The sequence below is a fragment of the Marmota flaviventris genome, chromosome 17, assembly GCF_047511675.1.
Source record: "Marmota flaviventris isolate mMarFla1 chromosome 17, mMarFla1.hap1, whole genome shotgun sequence".
NCBI classification, from domain to species: domain Eukaryota; kingdom Metazoa; phylum Chordata; class Mammalia; order Rodentia; family Sciuridae; genus Marmota; species Marmota flaviventris.
Genome location: NC_092514.1, coordinates 44751088 through 44769317, shown reverse-complemented (window position 1 = coordinate 44769317; position 18230 = coordinate 44751088). Strand labels below are relative to the sequence as shown.

At 36.3% G+C, this 18230-nt stretch overlaps 1 protein-coding gene across 1 annotated transcript in view; it reads right to left on the bottom strand.

Annotated features, from left to right (window-relative positions):
- Hsf5 (heat shock transcription factor 5) overlaps positions 1-17187 on the bottom strand; it is a 38336-nt gene extending 21149 nt beyond the window's left edge. Inside the window, exons 1-3 of the mRNA XM_027950337.2 lie at positions 16554-17187; positions 10744-11118; positions 1030-1127 (exon numbers count right to left, since the gene is read on the bottom strand). Coding sequence (XP_027806138.1) covers positions 1030-1127; positions 10744-11118; positions 16554-17187 — 1107 coding nt within the window. The remainder of the gene's footprint in view (positions 1-1029; positions 1128-10743; positions 11119-16553) is intronic.
- Positions 17188-18230: the final 1043 nt, after the last annotated feature.

Genomic DNA, 18230 nt, shown 5'->3' with positions numbered 1-18230 from the left:
ACAAACAAGAGCATGGTGGGACAGGTATGTCCCTCCAGAGAAGAACAAACTGAGCACTGATAATGCTTGATGATACTGGCCATGAAAAACAGCCAACTAAGTTGCTTTGTCCCCTTGATCTGATTCTATACTCTTCTAACAATAATCTGATTATCTACTTACTTGTTATGTAGATTAAAAGAAAGAAATCTTATCCTATAAATAGCAATATAAAACATTTTAGTCAAAGCAATTCTTTCCTAAGAAATAATAATAAGATATTTGAAGAACAGTGTATATAACATTCAGGATAAGGCTAGGGGCTATCTCTTGAATTTCTTATTTTTTGACATCATTTTTCCTTTTTTCTTAAAAAAAAAAAAGTCTTACCATCTTGGAAGAATCTGTCATTTGGTGACATATCTGGTATTCATAAAAAGTCTACAATAGCACTATATAAAATACCTTTCAGCAATAATGGGAATGTTCTATTTTGGTGCTGAACAATTTGGGAGCCACTACTCATATGAGACTGTTGTACTTGAAATGTGGCTAGGGTGATGAATACATGAACTTTAAAATTTCACCCCATTTCAAATAATTTAAATGTAAAAGGCCACATGTGGCTAGTGGCTACCATATTCGACAGTGCTACCCTAGAAGAATACTCAAAACATCATTCCTATCAATCCTCTTTTATTTTGAACTGAGAAGCCAGTGCAGTGGCGCATGTCTGTAATCCCAGTGGCTCAGGAGGCTAAGGCAGGAGGATATTGAGTTCAAAGTCAGCCTCAGCAACAGTGAGACACTTAGCAACTCGGTAACACCCTGTCTCTAAATAAAATACAAACTAGGGCTGGGGATATGGTTCAGTGGTCAAGTGCCCCTGAGTTCAATCCCTGGTACCGAAAAGAAATTATTGAGAACTGAGAAAACTGAGTCCATAACCCAAGCTTACCTATGGTTACCTCATTAATATAAAATTACACTTTGAAATTTTGCAAGGTCAATAATATTGCACATGAAACACATCGTGTCCATCAATCTTACCTGGAAGTAGTTGCAGTGTGCGTAGGAAGAGGCAGTGGGAGTGACACAACTACTTAGAGCGTCCATGTGGGTAGAAGGAGAGCAGCACTGTAGAACAGCTGGAACAAATTTAAACACAGACAAGCCATTAACCAAAATAAATCTCTACACCATTCAAGGTTCTGCCCTCTTTTGATCTGGAAAGAAGTCCAAAGAAGAGCTTCCTTCATGTGTCTAAAAAAATTGTATTTAGTCCAATCAGGTGCTATTTTTTTTAAATATCATGATTATATAATAAACTTTTTCATAAACTTTAAAAGGGTCATGTCTACTTTTATAAGTGATTTCTTTAGCACCTAAACATTTTGTTACCTTTCTAATTAAACATTTCTTATTGAAAGTAATTTCAGTTTATTGAAAATATCAAAATATATTTGGAATTCCTAAATAATTGTTTCAATCATTTTAGCAGTAACAACCATTAAGAGGGGGGAGTGTTTTAAAAGAGTAAAATAAGTATAAAATATTCTTCAAATGTTCTTATCATTAAACAATGCATCTGGTAGAAATACTTGCAAAAAATGTTTTAACATTTAGGCAAATGGGTAGGAATGTAGCTCCTAGAGCCAGACTGCTTGACTTTGGAGCTGAGCTCCACAATTTAATAGCTGTATAAATTTGAGCATAGTTAACCTCTTTGGGTCTCAGCTTCTGCATCCTATTAAAATAAGGATAATAATAGACTCTACCTAATATGGTAGTTATGAGGAATGAATGAGCTAATATGCACAAAGCACTTAGAATAGTAATGGAAGACAGTAAGCAATCAACAAAAGCAGCTATGATTTTAACTAAAGAAACTATTTTTGTGGTGCTGGGGATGGAACCAAAAAATACATTTTTCCAAACTTTCTCTTTATAGTTAGGACACCACGAAAAGATCGATTCTTTGTACTGGAACGGTTATACTTACAGATGCAGTCTTAATAGGCTGAGTCTCCTCTTTTCCAGAGAGAGACTCTCCAGTACGAATGAGAATCAGTTATAACATCACACCTTTGGAGTAAACAGAGGATGGTATGTATTGAGTACCTACCATGCTCCCTGATGCTTTACATATATCACTTCAAGCAACAATCATATGAAGTATTAACATTACTTTATAAAATAAGGGAAATAAAAGATATTAATTTGCCAAAAGTCACAAAACTGATAGTGACAGCCAGTATCCAAACTCCAAAACACATGCTCTTTATAACACAGTACTTCCCTAAGCTTTCCTTTTTCCTGAAATGTAAAATTTTAATAGCAAAAATTTAATTAAATAGAACTCTACTTGTTAATATATATAAAGATGTCTTTATCATAAAATGGCAACTTTCCCCTTTTATCTCCACGTTTTACCTTGTGACTGTGATAATAATATTACTAAATAGAAGCTGAGGCAAGAGGATTGATTGCAAGTTCAAAGCCAGCCTCAACAACTTAGCAAGGCCCTAAGCAACTTAATGAGACCCTGTCTCAAAATAAAAATTAAACAAAAAGGGGATGGGTTTATTGCTCAGTGGTTAAGCACCCCTGAGTTCAATCCCTGGTTTAAAAAAAAAATTTACTAAGTATGGGGATATAATTCAATGGTAAAGCACCTGTCTATCATGCATAGGACCTAGGTTCAATCCCCAGCATGGCAAAAAAGGGAAAAAAATTACTGAGTAATCCCATTTCTTAATCTTAGAAAGCAAATTAGCTGGAGGAGAGTAAAAATTGACACTACTGTCAGGTATATCTAAAAAAGAACAAATTTAAAAATTAATTGAAGTGCTTCCCTATTTCTCCATTATTGACTATTGATTTTTAAAATATCAGATGTTCATAAAGGTATACTAGAAATAAATATTTTTACATCATATCATGTGCAATTTAAGACACTAAATTTTGCACAAAGAAAAAATTGAAATAGTGGACAGAATCCTAAATTCAGATATAAATATGTGTTGATCTTCTCTGAATTATGATTTTTAATAATTTTAGTGATTTTAAAAAGCCAGAAAAGGTCAGGTGCTACAATGCACACCTATAATCCCAGTGGCTCAGGAGGCTGAGGCAGAAGGTCCCATGTTCAAGGTCAATCTAGGTAACTTAGTGAGACCATGTCTCAAAGTAAAAAAGGAAAAAGGGCTAGGGATGTAGCTCACTGATAGAGCATCCCTGGGTTCAATCCCCAGTACCACACACACACACACACAGGCCATATATTATTAAGATCACTAGATAAAACTCTAGCTATTGTCACTTCCAATGCAAGTTAGGCAAACAGATGCCTACACTTGATCATTGGGAGTTATTACCCAATTAAAATGTTTGGGGTTTGAATATGATTTCCCAAAGGTACTTAAAAGCAAAAATATCCTGAGAATCCAAATAGCTAACCACTAAAATTTTGGTACAATGTATGCCAAAACTTAAAAAAAAAAAAAAAAAAAAAGACTATTCCCCCTTGGAATTCTTACAACTAAGGAAAAAACCTAGTGCCCCCTAGTGTCAGGGAAAGATTTAGTTAAGAGCTGCAGGTATTCATCCCATCCCCGTGCTGAAAAGTAGTGTTTCATTACAAATAAATCAATGACAGGGCTATATTTGTTTTGTCTGATATTTTAATGCTCTGGATCTACTAATTACACACTTTGAATAGTTGTTGTTGAAATGTTCTTTAAAATAAATTTCTTGGAGAAATAAACTACAACACTCAATAGAGAATATGTTAATATATAGTTGATAGCTCATTTGTATGAAAGAAAACAGCAAAACAGTGATGTCTGTTAAAATTTCCAAAAACAAATGAAAAGTAAAAATGTACCTGTATGAAGAAAAGGAGGACTTGAATAGATTACAATTCTAAAATATTCCTCAATGGCTATTTCCTTACCAGTGCAATTCCACTTTGTACAACCAATAAAACAGAACAAAGCAAGATATATTAATAAGTTTACTAATTAGGAAAACCTAGGTATGGAAATCCAATATGTGCCTAATATAGGAAAAATTAATCTGTGCATTATGAAAGCACTAACAATTATAAAACTGAATATCACTATGTGCTAAGACATTCATCTGCATAAAGATCTTTCGGGTCTTCATGAAGGCAATGTTCAATGAAGGTATTAAACCATGCATGAAAGGAAAAGGTGTAAATGAACAGAAATTCATTTCAAATATAAGCATTGATAACATTTTTAAAAATCTGAGTAATAAAAAAGCCAGAATTACTCATAATTATTACTCTGATCATAGGTGAGGCAAACAAGTTTGTACACTTTATCCTATGGAAGTAATTTCAAGTATATAATTGTTTTGGATTTGAATCTCCTCCAGGATAGCACAGTGTTAATAGTGAGAAAATGTCCAATAATATAAATGCTCAAAAGAAACAGAAAATTTAATAGTAAATTTAATTTCAAGATAAGTTACTATAGCAACTAGAATTCCAATATCTATGAAGAGGTAAAGAAAAGGTCTTCTGGGCATATAGTCATTGATTTACAATGGTTTCATTTATGAATTTTCAACTTTACAATGGTGCAAAAGGCATATGTATTCAGCAGAAAACAGACATTGATTTTTAAATTTTTATCTCTTTCTTAGTGACATGAGGCACCATTCTCTCTCTTGAGATGCTGGACAGTAGCAGTGAGCCACAGCTGGATTGTGAGGGTAAACAATCAATACCCTACAATGTATTATATTACTAAGCTATGATAATTTGGTATGGTAATTTTACATAATATTTTCAACATACGATAGGTTTACTAGGACATAATCCCATTACAATTCTAGATGCATCTGAATACCCAAAAGAAGTGAATACAATGCAAAAAGTGAAAGAAGGGAAAAAATATTTGTACATCCATGTTCCTAGTAGCAATATTTACAATAGCCAGAGGGTGGAAGCAACTCAGTGTCCTTCAGCAGGAAAACAGATAAATAAAACGTGGTACGTATATACAATGCATTATCATTCAGCCTTTTAAAAAGGAAATTTTGACACATACACATAGTACAATGTGGATGAACCTTGAAGACATTATACTAAGTGAAATATGCCAGACACAAAAGGATGAATATTACAGCATTCCTCTTTTATGAGGTTCCTATCTACAGTATTCATAGAGACAGAAAGCAGAGTGGTGGTTTCCAAGGGTAGGGAAGGGAAGAATGGGGAATTAGTGTTTTAGAATTAGGGGTACAGAGTTTCAGTTGGGGAAGATGAAAAATTATGGAGATGCAGGTTGTTAATGGCAAATGTATTTAATGCCACAGAAAACAGTTAATATGTTAAGTTTTATGTTATGGATATTTTACTACAATGAAAAAGGCAAATCTGCTTTCACTTTGTTTCTCTTGGCAGGTAAAACAAAAAAAAAGAAAGAAAGAAAAAGAAAAAAGGCTTCCTAGTTACAAGTTCCTCTTTTATACAAACACAAAATCAAGATTTTTCAGAGAAATTGACAATATAGGCTACCTGTGCACAAGAGTAACAGTGCTAGAAAACCATTATAACTCCATATTCTATATTTGTTCATGCACATTATTGTAGGACTACAAATCTCAAGTTCAAACCTTTAAAATTTAAATGTACTGTGCTGTATACTCAGTGGTAGAGTGCCTCTGCCTAGCATGAATAAGGCCCTGGGTTGTACTTCCACCCCAAAAAAAATATTTAAATAGACTTTAAAACATTAATAAGCAACACTTTTTGCCCAAATGCCAATTTGGAAACATTTGAAATAATGATAGGATATATATTTTTCATTAAAAATATCATGTGTACCTTAGGGAAAAGTATATATTCTTATAAAGTTTTAGCCCATAAAATATTTTTTAATAAATTAGGCATATATATATATATATATATATATATATATATATATATATATATATATTTTAGTTATTGATAGACCTTTATTTTATTTATTTATATGTGGTGCTGAGAATTGAACCCAGTGTCTCACACATGTCAGGCAAGTGTACTACCACTGAGCCACAGCCTCAGCCCCATAAAGTGTTTTTCAAAAAAAAGTTTTTTTAGATGGGCACAATACCTTTATTTTATTTATTTATTTTTATGTAGTGCTGAGGATTGAGCCCAGTGCCTCACACATGCTAGGCAAGCGCTCTATCTCTGAGCCACAATCCCAGCCCCTAGTCCATAAATATTAATATCTAGGCTCATTTTACAAAGATTTAAAACATTTTATATCTTACATGTAAATCATGTTTCAAATCAAAAAATCTATTTATATTCATTAATTCATTTAGTTTCTGACCCAAAGTATCAAGGCCACTTTATGAAAAAGAATTTGAGGCTTAGTGAGGTAAAATAATCCACTGAAAGTCACATCAGAAGATTAACTGCAAAGTTGGGACTAGAGCTAGTTCATTCCATTCAATAAATTATTTACTAAGGGCCCAATATAGTCAAGCACTATGCTAGGTGTAGGGGATACAGAAATGAGTTAGAGGCAGCTCCTCTCCCCAGAGCTATCAAAATAAACCTCCTACTCTAGCAACTGGAGTATGTTCCCTCTATTTGGACAGAATAAATCAATAATCCAAAATAGTAACATTACCACCAGAAGGAGACAACTGTAGATCTACCATCAGTTTCTGAACTATGTAACTTATCTGGGAATAACTAAATCTGGGAAAGAGATACACTAGAAGATTCCCTGAAAAAAAGATAAAAGACCCTCCATGAGAGGCAGGCAGGCAGGCAACAGAGCATAGTGGCCAAAAGAAAGCACTACTGAACCAGATTGCAGGGGTTTCTTTCCCAGTCTGTCACTTACTAGTTATGCTTCAGTCTCCCCATCAATAAAATGAGGATAATTATACTACTTATCTTATAAGCTAACTATAAGGATTAAATGAATGAATATTTGAAAAGTATAGGGAAGAGTGCCTTGTCATCGTGATTGCCATGTATTTGTTAAATAAATTATGATACTAATGGCAGCTATAATTTCTTAATCAATATTGTGAAAACTCAAAATGTAACTGTGAAAAGGAGGCAAAGTTGATTTTGAGCTAATTCCGAATTATGTTAAAGAAATATTCCTTGATACAGGACTCTATATGTAAATATGAATGTATGAATATGAATGTATGCTCAAATACATAGTGGAGAATGAGTAAAATAAAAAGGCCTAAAATGAATTTTTTTTAATAAAAGAGGGAAATTAAATTATACTAGCACATTGAAAATAACATCAGAGAAAAAAACTAAATTTTAGATAGAGCAAGACTAAAAAGAGTCAGCTAATACTGGAAAAAGGATACTTTGTCATTTGAGGGAGTAATAAAAACAGAAAAAAATGTAAACAAGCTAAGCAAAGAAAACTGACACTTTCAGGGAAGGACAAGAAATAAAAGGTGATTCTGATGAGTCATTTCATGAGTCAGTCCAAAGGCAATTCTTTAGTCTCAGAGTTTGGCTTTACTAGAGAAATTAATAATTTATGAAATATAAAATTCAAAATGTACTATTTGAATCAAGGCCAGATCTAAGCTTACTTTGAACACAACAAATTTGTATATGGAGTATTGTTTTAAAACTTGATTGAGGAGCTGGGGTTATAGCTCAGCGGTAGAGCGCTTGCCTCATGCACATATGGGGCACCACATAAAATAAATAAAAGATATAAAAAAAAAAACCTTGATTGAAACCTCAAGTCAAATAGTTCATTTGGAAAGGTCTAAATTAGTCCTTTTGTTATAATTTAGATGAATCTGAGTGATCACCACCTTTTCTCTGCGAGCCAATATTCTATGTAATTTTGGGGAAATAATCTGTAATGATATTCCTAAATAGGCCTCAACAAATATTGGTGAGATTACTCATTAGTTTTTGCTTCCTTCACCCATAATTTGGAAGAATTAAATACTTGTACAGTATTTTTATGGTACTTTCTTTTCTATAGCAGTTCTTTTATATTTAACTGAACAATTTATTTACATAATATTCTGAATGTTCAAAGTAGTATTACCTACTTTTATCATAGAACTATCCTATGTATTATAAGTTATCATGAAATTTCTTATTCTTCTAACTTCAGAAACTTTAAGTCCATATTAAAGGAGACCAATAAAATCAAAATTCAAAAAACACAAGATTCTATTTTATAAGTGCTTGTATACTACAAAAACCGTTTTTGCTTCTCCTTCAGTCCTGGAGCTGGAACCCAGGCCTCAACCATGCTAGTCAAGTGAGCTACACCCCAGGTCACTTGCTCTTTTTTAAAATGACTCTTTTCTAGTCCTTACATTGAACTCTTGGAAATGACTTTCAATTTATAAGTTTACAACAAAGTTAAAATATTTTTAAATAATATATGCAAGATCATCATAATTTCACAAATAGTATTTCTACAATGAATGAATAATATTAATTGATGTGGTTGTTGGTGTTGTAAGCAATACTTATAAAATTTAGAACTAAGAGTTTCTATGAGGGTTGCCTGGAACTTAGAAGAGAAACCTCCCAGAGAAACAACACAGATTATAACCATTTATACCTTAAAGATTATAGCAATACAGAACCCAGCCACCCTATCTAATATTTCCAAAGGGAAATACCTCCAAAATTCCAAATTGAAAGGTCAGAGCACATTTCTACACCTTTCTGCCGCAGTCCTTCCAAATTCCAACTCTACAGAAGCTTCTAAGTTTTTAGTAGTTAAAAAAAAAAAAACAAAGAGAAACATTTATGGCAATTCTTTAGTCTCAGTTAAAAGGAGGGGATTAAGAGAAATGAAATGTAAATCAAGAAAGACAAAGTCTGCCTCTCTATATTCTATGCATACATGGAATGTGGGCAAAATAAGAACTTTGATAGCATTGCCTAATTTATTATAATATTAGATCAAACTCTTTAGTAATAAAAATCCAACCCACACTTACTGCTATATTTAAGATACATAACTTATAAACATGAAATTAGTCATCTTTTATTTTTAAAGACTGCATAAATTTTTTTAAAAAATTTTTTAGTTGTCAATGGAACTTTATTTTATTTAGTTATTTATATGTGATGCTGACAATCAAACCCAGTGCCTCATATATGCTAGACAAGCGTTCTACCAATGAGCTACAACCCCAACCCTAAATTCTTTTTCTCCAAAGTAATAGCTGAAAATTTGGGAAAAAATCAGGCCTAAAGGATTTCTACATAAGACAACCATTTTCTCCTATTTTTTATTATGCAAAATGATTAAAAGTTCTATATCATCCTTACTCCATACAATTCACTTCCCCTTTTCCTTCTCAACTCCTTCCACTAAAAGAACAGCAGCTCTAAAAATATAGAACCCAGCTTAATTTAAATTCTAGTTTTGTTATTTTAATATCTATAACATTAAATGTTTGGGGAAAACAAAGCAATCCTTTTGACTTCTACTTTTAGGTAGAATGCATTAAGTCAATAATAAAAGTACATAGTTGAATATTAACAACTAGAAAATATTAAGTACTATTACAAATAGAACAGGCACCAGATCTATAACTTTTTTTTTTTTTAAAGAGAGAGAGAAAATTTTTTAATATTTATTTTTTAGTTCTCAGCGGACACAACATCTTTGTATGTGGTGCTGAGGATCGAACCCGGGCCGCACGCATGCCAGGCGAGCGCGCTACCGCTTGAGCCACATCCCCAGCCCCCAGATCTATAACTTTTAATGGCAACAAATTACCCTTTCCTGATTTACATTCCTTTCACTTATTTATATTTGTTAAGTCCTTCCTGGAAGAAATGGTCTAACAAAATACTTCTAGAGATTGATTATAGATCTATAAAACTGAGAAAATTAATGCTTCCAGATTCTTAATTTTTAGGACAAAGAAATGCCGTGTTCCTTCTTTCTGGTCTTTTCTGAAGGCTCTGACCCTTCTATAGCCCCATTTCATCATTCTGTGTAAAGTATATTACATAATGAAACACATAACACTGCTATAGTGTTTCTTCAAACTAGAAAATAATTTGAAATAAATGGTAAGACCATTATCTTGCAAAAAAGATATATTAAAAAAATTTTTTTTTCCTTTTCTGAGAAGCAAGACACAAGGTTACGATTATAAGAATTCCCAGTTAATGGCTTGGGATCTACCAGCATATCCTCAATTCTTGGTTGAATGCCAGGTCAGCTGCCATTGTCAGTTTCTCCTGCTGTTATTCCCCAGTTTTTATTTGGCTGTGATGAACATTGAAGGGACTTCATTATTTACCATGTTTTACTAAAGAATTTAATTTTTAGAGAGCATGCTTTTTTATTAAATTTCGTACTGAGATACTAAAATAATTTCACTATGAAACTTCATCTATGATATTAAAGACAAAATATATCACATACAAAATATATTTTAAAAAATAAAACATTATACCAAGGGCAAAATTAAAGTAAGGTTCCAGAATACTAAGTCTTAATTATAAAAATAGAACACATTTTGAGAATACAAAAGGTTTCACTGAAAACATACCCTTTTTTAGGCATCAACAAAATTTTCACAATCCTTAAGTACACATAAAATTTTATGTATTGTTTTAAAATATTTTCTAATAAATCTTTGACATTTTTTAATATTCATACCACCTATGCTGAAGCACACAGAGACTAAAATGAACTAAAATATAAATATGATTATAAACTACCTTAATAGAAGACAGTGAACTTGAACTTCTCATACCTGTTGGATAGTAGGCTTGGGAGTACTGCGCTGAGGGTGTGTAGTTACTATATTTTTGGGAGGAGCTGACCATTGTTTGAGGGCCTTGTTGAACATGTACAGATGTGGCACTGGGCTGCAGTGTATAGGTAACCTCGGTTGGAAACCTCTGCAGTACAGGAAATGGAACCCCTTTATCTGAAAAAGTAGGAGATGTGTCCACTTGTCCAGGGTGCATTCCAAGGGAGTTCTGCCATGTTCTTGGAGGAATCCGGGTCCGATCTAAACCTTTCAGAGGGAAAGTACTGTGGTTGTGGGATGAAGCTGATACGTAGGAATAAGGAGACAAACTATCTCGCCGGAATGACCGGTGAAATTGTCCTACAGCCACTGGTCCTGCATAAAAGAGGAAGAGCACATTTACTAATTTTACATTAAACCACCAGACATAGTAAACCAAAGGTCAAAAAAATACTTTAGAGGCTGCGATTGTAGCTCAGTGGTAGAGTACTTGCCTAGCATGTGTAAGGCAGTGGGTTCACACCTCAGCACCACATAAAATAAATAAATAAATAAATTAATTAATTAATTAAAGGTATAAAAAATACAAAAAACATTTTTAAAAAGATTCAACAATTAAAAAAAATACTCTTGTTCACCTATCAGCTGTTTAACACATCAGAAATTTAGTTTTGGCAATAGCAAGTTCAGAATCCAGAATATGGGTTTATACATATAATGCTGAAAGAATAAACAAATAACCTTTTGTTTTGTTCTCAAATTACTGTCATAAGAGGTAAACTCCAACATCATTAAATCAAAAGTTAAACATTCATATTAAACCCTTTTATAGATGATTTTGGTCATATTATCTTTTTAAAAAAATATTTTTAGTTGGAGATGGACATAATACCTTTATTTTTTTTTTTCTTAATGTGGTGCTAAGGATCGAACCCAATAACTCACACGTGTGAGGCAAGTGCTCTACCACTGAGCTACAACGCCAGCCCCCAGCCATATCATATTACTTTTTACCTCAGTTGACTGGCCCAGATTTTTCCAAAGTGTAAACTACTCCCTAGAAGTTTTCCATTCATTCTTTCAAACCTTTTGGGGGAAGCTTATTAATGATCAGAAAAATAAGCACTCTATCATATACATAAAAAATGTGTAGAATAAATAATGACATGAGCCAAAAATAATGTAATGAGCCAGTACAGTGGCCCATGCCTGTAATCCCAGCAGCTCAGGAGGCTGAGGCAGGAGTTCAAAGCCAGCCTCAGCAACAGTGGGGGCACTAAGCAACTCAGTGAGACCCTGTCTCTAAATCAACCCATCATTTTCCCTGTTTTTTTTTTCCTTTAGGTTTCTCTAGTAGTGACCCGGCCCAGATCTCAGTGGCCTTCAAACACTGATATACATCTGAATCATCTGGAGAGTTGTTAAAACATACCAGCTTCAAAAGATTGTCATGCACATAATTCTTTCCTTTATCTAGTAAGGTAGAAAGTGAAAACATGAGGGAGAGAGAGAGGGGGTAATAGTATGTAATAAGAAAGAATATAAGTGTTATAGGCTAAACTTTATTTTACAGATCATGATTCTTGAATATAAACAAAGATAGCCTAATTTACTCCTAAAGAGTTTTGTCCCTGGTGTGATGGCACATGCCTGTAATCCCAGCAACTCGGAAGGCTGAGGCAGGAGAATAGCAAGTTCAAGGCTAGCCTCAGCAACTTAATGAGGTCCTAAGCAACTTGGCAAGACCCTGTCCCTAAACAAAATATACAAAAGAGATGAGGATGTGGCTCAGTGGTTAAGTGCCCCTGGGTTCAATCCCCGATACAAAATAAACAAATAAATGTAAAAAAGTTCTCTGTTAAAATTATGTGGTTTACAAATTAGTTTCAATTTATTTCATAAATCTGTAAAATAGAGGGAAAATCTATCTTACGTGCTACTCAAGTCCTAAACTACATGTTGAAAGATGATACTCAAATATTCTAGCCAGGCATAGTGGTGCACATCTGTAATCCTAGCTACTGGAGAGACTGAGGCTGAAAGATTGCAAATTCAAGACCAGCCTGGGTGAGACTCTGTCTCAAAATAAAAATTTTAAAAGGCTGAGGTACATGTAGCTCAGTGGCAGAGTGCTTGCGTAGCATGTGCAAGGCCCTGGGTTCAATCCTCAGTGCCCTCCCTCTCCCAAAACTCTACTTTTCAAAATAATTAGATTAGAAACCTTTCAATTCTGGAGGCCTGGAAATCAATCTAATGAGAGAAATAAAAATCATCTAATGAGAGAAATAAAAATCCTAATTCAGAAGACTGATTATATTCTAATTATACGTCTCTTTAAAACAACTATTCCTTTAAAGTACCAAAACTAGTTTTTATGATGCTATTTGACTAGTAATTCCATATGCATGCATACTTTGAACTTGCAACTGACAATCCTTTGTTTTCCTAAAAAAATTGTTACTCTTCACAATGGATATTTCTAGATGTCTCAAACTACCCCCACTTGATTTCTCCTTGGATGTATCTTCAAATGACAAAACTACATGTTGCCTACAGTCAGTAGCTCGCTAGTTCTTCTACCCTCTTCAGGGATAACCTATGAATTAATTTTCAGAATGTCAATAACTTAAGCAGCAAAATAAAGAATTCTCTACCTTGATTTCTCAAATTGTAGTTTATATCTGAATTAAAATATAAATTCTACTTCCATCATGATAAACTTGAGTGATGGTTAATTATCTATTTTCTTTTATTTTTTTAACAGAATTTTTTTTTTTTTTTTGGTGTTGATGGACCTTTATTTTATTCATTTATTTATATGCAGTGCTGTGAATCAAACCCAGGGCCTCACACATGCTAGGAAAGTGCTCTACCACTGAGCCACAACCCCAGCTAATTATCTATTTTAAATGCTGATAACATAACAACACTGTCAAGATTAGAAGGGCATTGTTTTTTTGTTTTTTTTTTTAAATGAAGCCCTGAAATATATTCACCTCTTAGTTATTCTTCTAATAAGTGTTACCTCATAGGGCTCTATTCTGACAAACTTTATAAAGCATCGTCTATGTCATTATCTATAAGATATATTTGGCAAAGTTTGAGTCCAGAATTCTAGAAATGTAGGGCAGAATGGTTTTGTTTTTAAAGATTCTACTCCTTTTTTAGAAGTGAAACTAATCAATTGCCAGGGAAGAATCCCAAAACTTGCCTGTTGAACCCAGGCAAAGAGAGATTATCTATTTCCCAGACTTGCTACTTAGTTTAAAACATTTTAACAAATATTGGAAAATAAATTGCCACCAAAAACAAAATAACAATAGCAGATGAATAAAAAAGGGGAAAACATGGGATCTTCACATTTCTTATCAAGTACATACTTGAAAGGTGAACAAGACAGTTGGCTCAGTGGATCTAAATAAGAGAACTAGGTCCTAGAATAGATGATTCTACTGTAAAAAAGAATATTCAAACCATAAACTGAAGTAGAAGACAGAAAACAAAATGGAAACTAGGAAGCAGCAGTGTACTCAGGCATATAATCAATGCAAGACTCAAGTAGAATAAAAATTAGGTGTGGAAAAAATAGAAAAGCCAAGGACTTAGAAAATATAAAGAGAACAAAACAAAGTTGTGCTGGTATTCTTGAATCTATAACCGAATTCCATTCCACCTAAATCAGAAACACAATTCCCTAGTAAAGCAAGGCTGTGAAGTACACAATCCACAACTAACATCTTTCTGCACATGCCAACAGGTAGAATGGCAAAAAAAAAAAAAAAAAAAAAAAAGCATGAAAATAACAATTACCTAGGTATTAATATATTACCTATACTGAGAAGACATGAATTAATTTTTTCAACAAACAGTAATCTTTAAAATGCCAATAACTGAATTATAAGTGAAAAAAATCAAATTCTAGATAATCTTTCTTTGTATTTCTTTAATTAAAATGAACTCTATCCTTAGAATACAAATTGGTTTAAGGCAGATTAGAGAAACTAGGTATAGTAATTCTAGTTACTTAGAAGGCTGAGGCAGAAGAATCTCAAGTTCAAGGCCAGCCTGGGCAATTCATTGAGATCTTATGTCAAAATAAAAGTAAAAAGAGCTGGGGATGTAGTTCAGTGGTAAAGTACTCCTGGGTTCAATCCGCAGTACCCCTCAAAAAAAAAAAAAAGTAAGTGAGCAGGATCAAAGAAGATACAAAGGCAAGCAAAAGTTGGCTTTTACATGTTTCTTCGTTTGAAGTTGTTATCCCATTTCTCCCAAGAATATATTTTCTAGTCTTTTCTCCTTATGCCCACTAGAGACACAACCTGGAGAATAACAAAACAAAAAAGGACCATGTCAAGACATTCTGCCAAATGTCCACCACGGTATTGTCTCCACTGTCTTTCCCCATATAATTCACCACTGAAATCAATGGCCATCACCTGGAAGTGGCTTGATATTCCTTTAGAATTCCTTTAGAACATTCCTCTGCCACTGCTATTTCCCCAAGTTGACAACAGAACTCTTATTCCCTTATCTTCTAAACTCCACAAACACAAAACCTGGTCCCTTATCTTCTAAATTCCAAATGAAGAAAGTACTGTCTTGGTACTGGGCCTAAGTAAAATTGAACACAGTGTTATTTGCACACTTTAATTTTTTCCGAAACTCAAAAATAACTCAGACTTCTCTATGTTAAATCCATGATAGCATGCTGAAAATGTTTGTTATTCTCCTAGCTGAAGCAGAGTAATAAATTCTCGTCATATTCTGTTGCTTTCTTAGTGTACTGTTTCCTATCTTAGACTCTTTACTAGGAGAAAGGGAATATTGCCAACTTCACCTTCCTTGCAGAGGGGTAATAATATCAGGTCCATAAAATAATTCTCTATTGCTAGGGTTTCTGAATTTATTCTAAATGCTGACTTACATAAAGACTTTTCAATGCTGAAAGAGTATAGCTAGTAGTGAAAAATCCAAAGGCCATAAATGTGTGCTTTCTACAATTCTTTTTAACTAAAACAAGTAAACCATTTTTGCCTTGTTTGTCTAACCATAACACCTAAGTCATGGGCATCAAGCTCTCATTAACTGAAACAAAAGAAATATTTAGCTAATTCATTCTACATAGGAACAATATCTTGTAAATCTATATTTTTTGCCCTTAAGAGATACAAACAATGTCTACCATGCTACACATTATTTGAAAACTTAAATCTTATTACTGTTATACCACTTCTTCCAAGATTTCTTAGTTGTGTCAGGTAGTGAAAGGTAGTATATCCCTTCAAGGACAAACTTCCATTCAAGGTACCTTTTTCCAACTTTCCACGTTCCATTGGTTTGTACAATGTTCTAAGTTTTCTTAGCTGTGACTTTGTTCCTTGACGCCTTAACCTGCAGAGTGACTGTGCTCTGCTTCCTGCTGGAGCAATACAGGCCCTTCTTGATTTCTTTCAGACCCTGTGCTTCACACAGGACTACTTATTCTAGATGGTCACAGTAGAGAAACTGGGTCCTGGGAAGGTAAATGACTATGGGCTTTGGGAAGCTGGTAAATTCTTGAGGTTCAAACTCTTGGGGAAGTGGGGGGGAGCCTAAAGCAGAAGTCCCTCTTGCTGCTAGTAGACACAGAGAAGCTAAATGCTGCTGCATTCAATCTAGAGCACTGGGGTGAGAATAATGCTACTGAAGCGGGTCCCCAGCACCCTCGCCACACCACTGCGGTGAGGATGTGCAGAAATATTCTCTGGTGGCCGTAGCACCCTGCTGCCCGTGTGCCCACGGAGGACGAGTATCCAAGCGTCCAGACTCACCATGCGGCTCTGGCTGGGGCCCCGCGGGCGGCGGCGGCGGATCCTGGTGCTGCAGTGGGGAGGTGGAGGCCGAGGCCGAGGCGGAGGCTGACGTGATGAGAAGCCTCTGGAAGCGGTTGGGTGGACGGCAGGGCACCTCCAGGCCGGCCGCCAGCTTGGCCTTGTTGGCACTGGTGAGCCTCTTGAGGTGCACGAGCAATTGCGGCTGATCACGGCGGAAATGCGGGCTGTGGAAGTGGTGGAGTGGCCCGTCGCCCGCCGGTCCACCGGCCCCTGGCCCAGGCCCTGGCCCCGCCGCGCCCGGTCCACCCAGCACCACCTTTCGGAAGCCGTAGAGGTTGAGCTGGCGGATGAAGCTGGTGAAGTTGGTGGTTTTGAAGAGCTCGGGCTCGGCCCCGGTGGCCCCCACGCCGCTGCCCCCAGCGCCACTGCCGCCCCCAGCGCCACTGCCGCCCCCAGCTCCGGGCCCAGGCGGGCTGAGCAGCTCAGCCTCGAAGAGCGGCTGGTCGATGAGCAGCCCCTCGCCGCGGCCATCCCAGCGGATCGAGCGGTACCGGGGGCTGTTCACCAACCGCCACAGCTTGGCGGGGAAGTTGTTGGGGTTGATGGGGGTGGAGAGCAGCGCCTCCTCCATCACCCCCGCCCGGGCCCTGGGCCTCGCCCCGCCGAGCCTGGCTCTCCCACCCTGTTCTCGATCCCCTCGGCCTTCGCTTCGCCCTGCCCCCTCCTGCCAGCGCCCGGACGCCGCGGACCCCGGGACCGTTGGCGCACGAGTCCCTGCCGCGCCCTCCAGCGCGGCCAATGGGGCCTCGAGTTCCCGCCGCGCGGCCAACGCAGCGCGAGGCGGCCCTCCCACTAAACGGCGCGAGGCCAGCGCCACCCGACGCCAGCGGCGGCCTGGGACACGGCTGGGAGAAGGCCACATTCCTTGGCGTCCCCAAACCGCACGCTCCGGGCGCTCCGGGTGGAGGAGTGTCGCCCACCAGCGAGTTCTAAGTCCTGCAAAGAAAGAAGCCCAGTTATCCACAGTGGAACACCAAGGGTCGGGTACTTGAGCACAGCCAGCGTGTGGGGATTCAGAATGCAGACAGTCTGCGTTAAGCAACGCAGAGCCACGTTCCTGAGAACAAAGGACCTAACTCTAACTTGAACCAACAGCTGAACTGCCGCTCCTGCCAAATAATAATGGTGGGGGTGGAGGTGCAATATCCCAAGTAAATAAATTCATCTTTTAGATAGTAGCATTTTTAAAAAATTTATTTTCGTTTTAGGCGGACACAATATTTTTATGTGGTGCTGAGGATCGAACCCAGTGCCTCACGCATGCTAGGGGAGAGCACTCTACCTCTGAGCCACTAACCCAGCTCCTAGACAGTAGCATTTTATATCTTAAAAATACATGCTTCTAAGCCAGCATTTTGCTCAGTTTACTCAAGGTTTGATGAAAACAGAGGTGCTTGGCAGAAGGGTATCACTAGAATACAATTCTGTGTGCTTTCAACCAGCTGGTGACATTTCAAACATTGAAGAGAAACCTCATTTAGATGGGACAGAATTCTATAGAATCCTTAAGAATAAATCTATTCAGGGTTGAGGATGTAGTGCCAATGAGTTTCTTGCCTAGCATGCAGGAGACTATAGGTTCCATCCCAAGCACCATAAAACTGAAAATGAGTA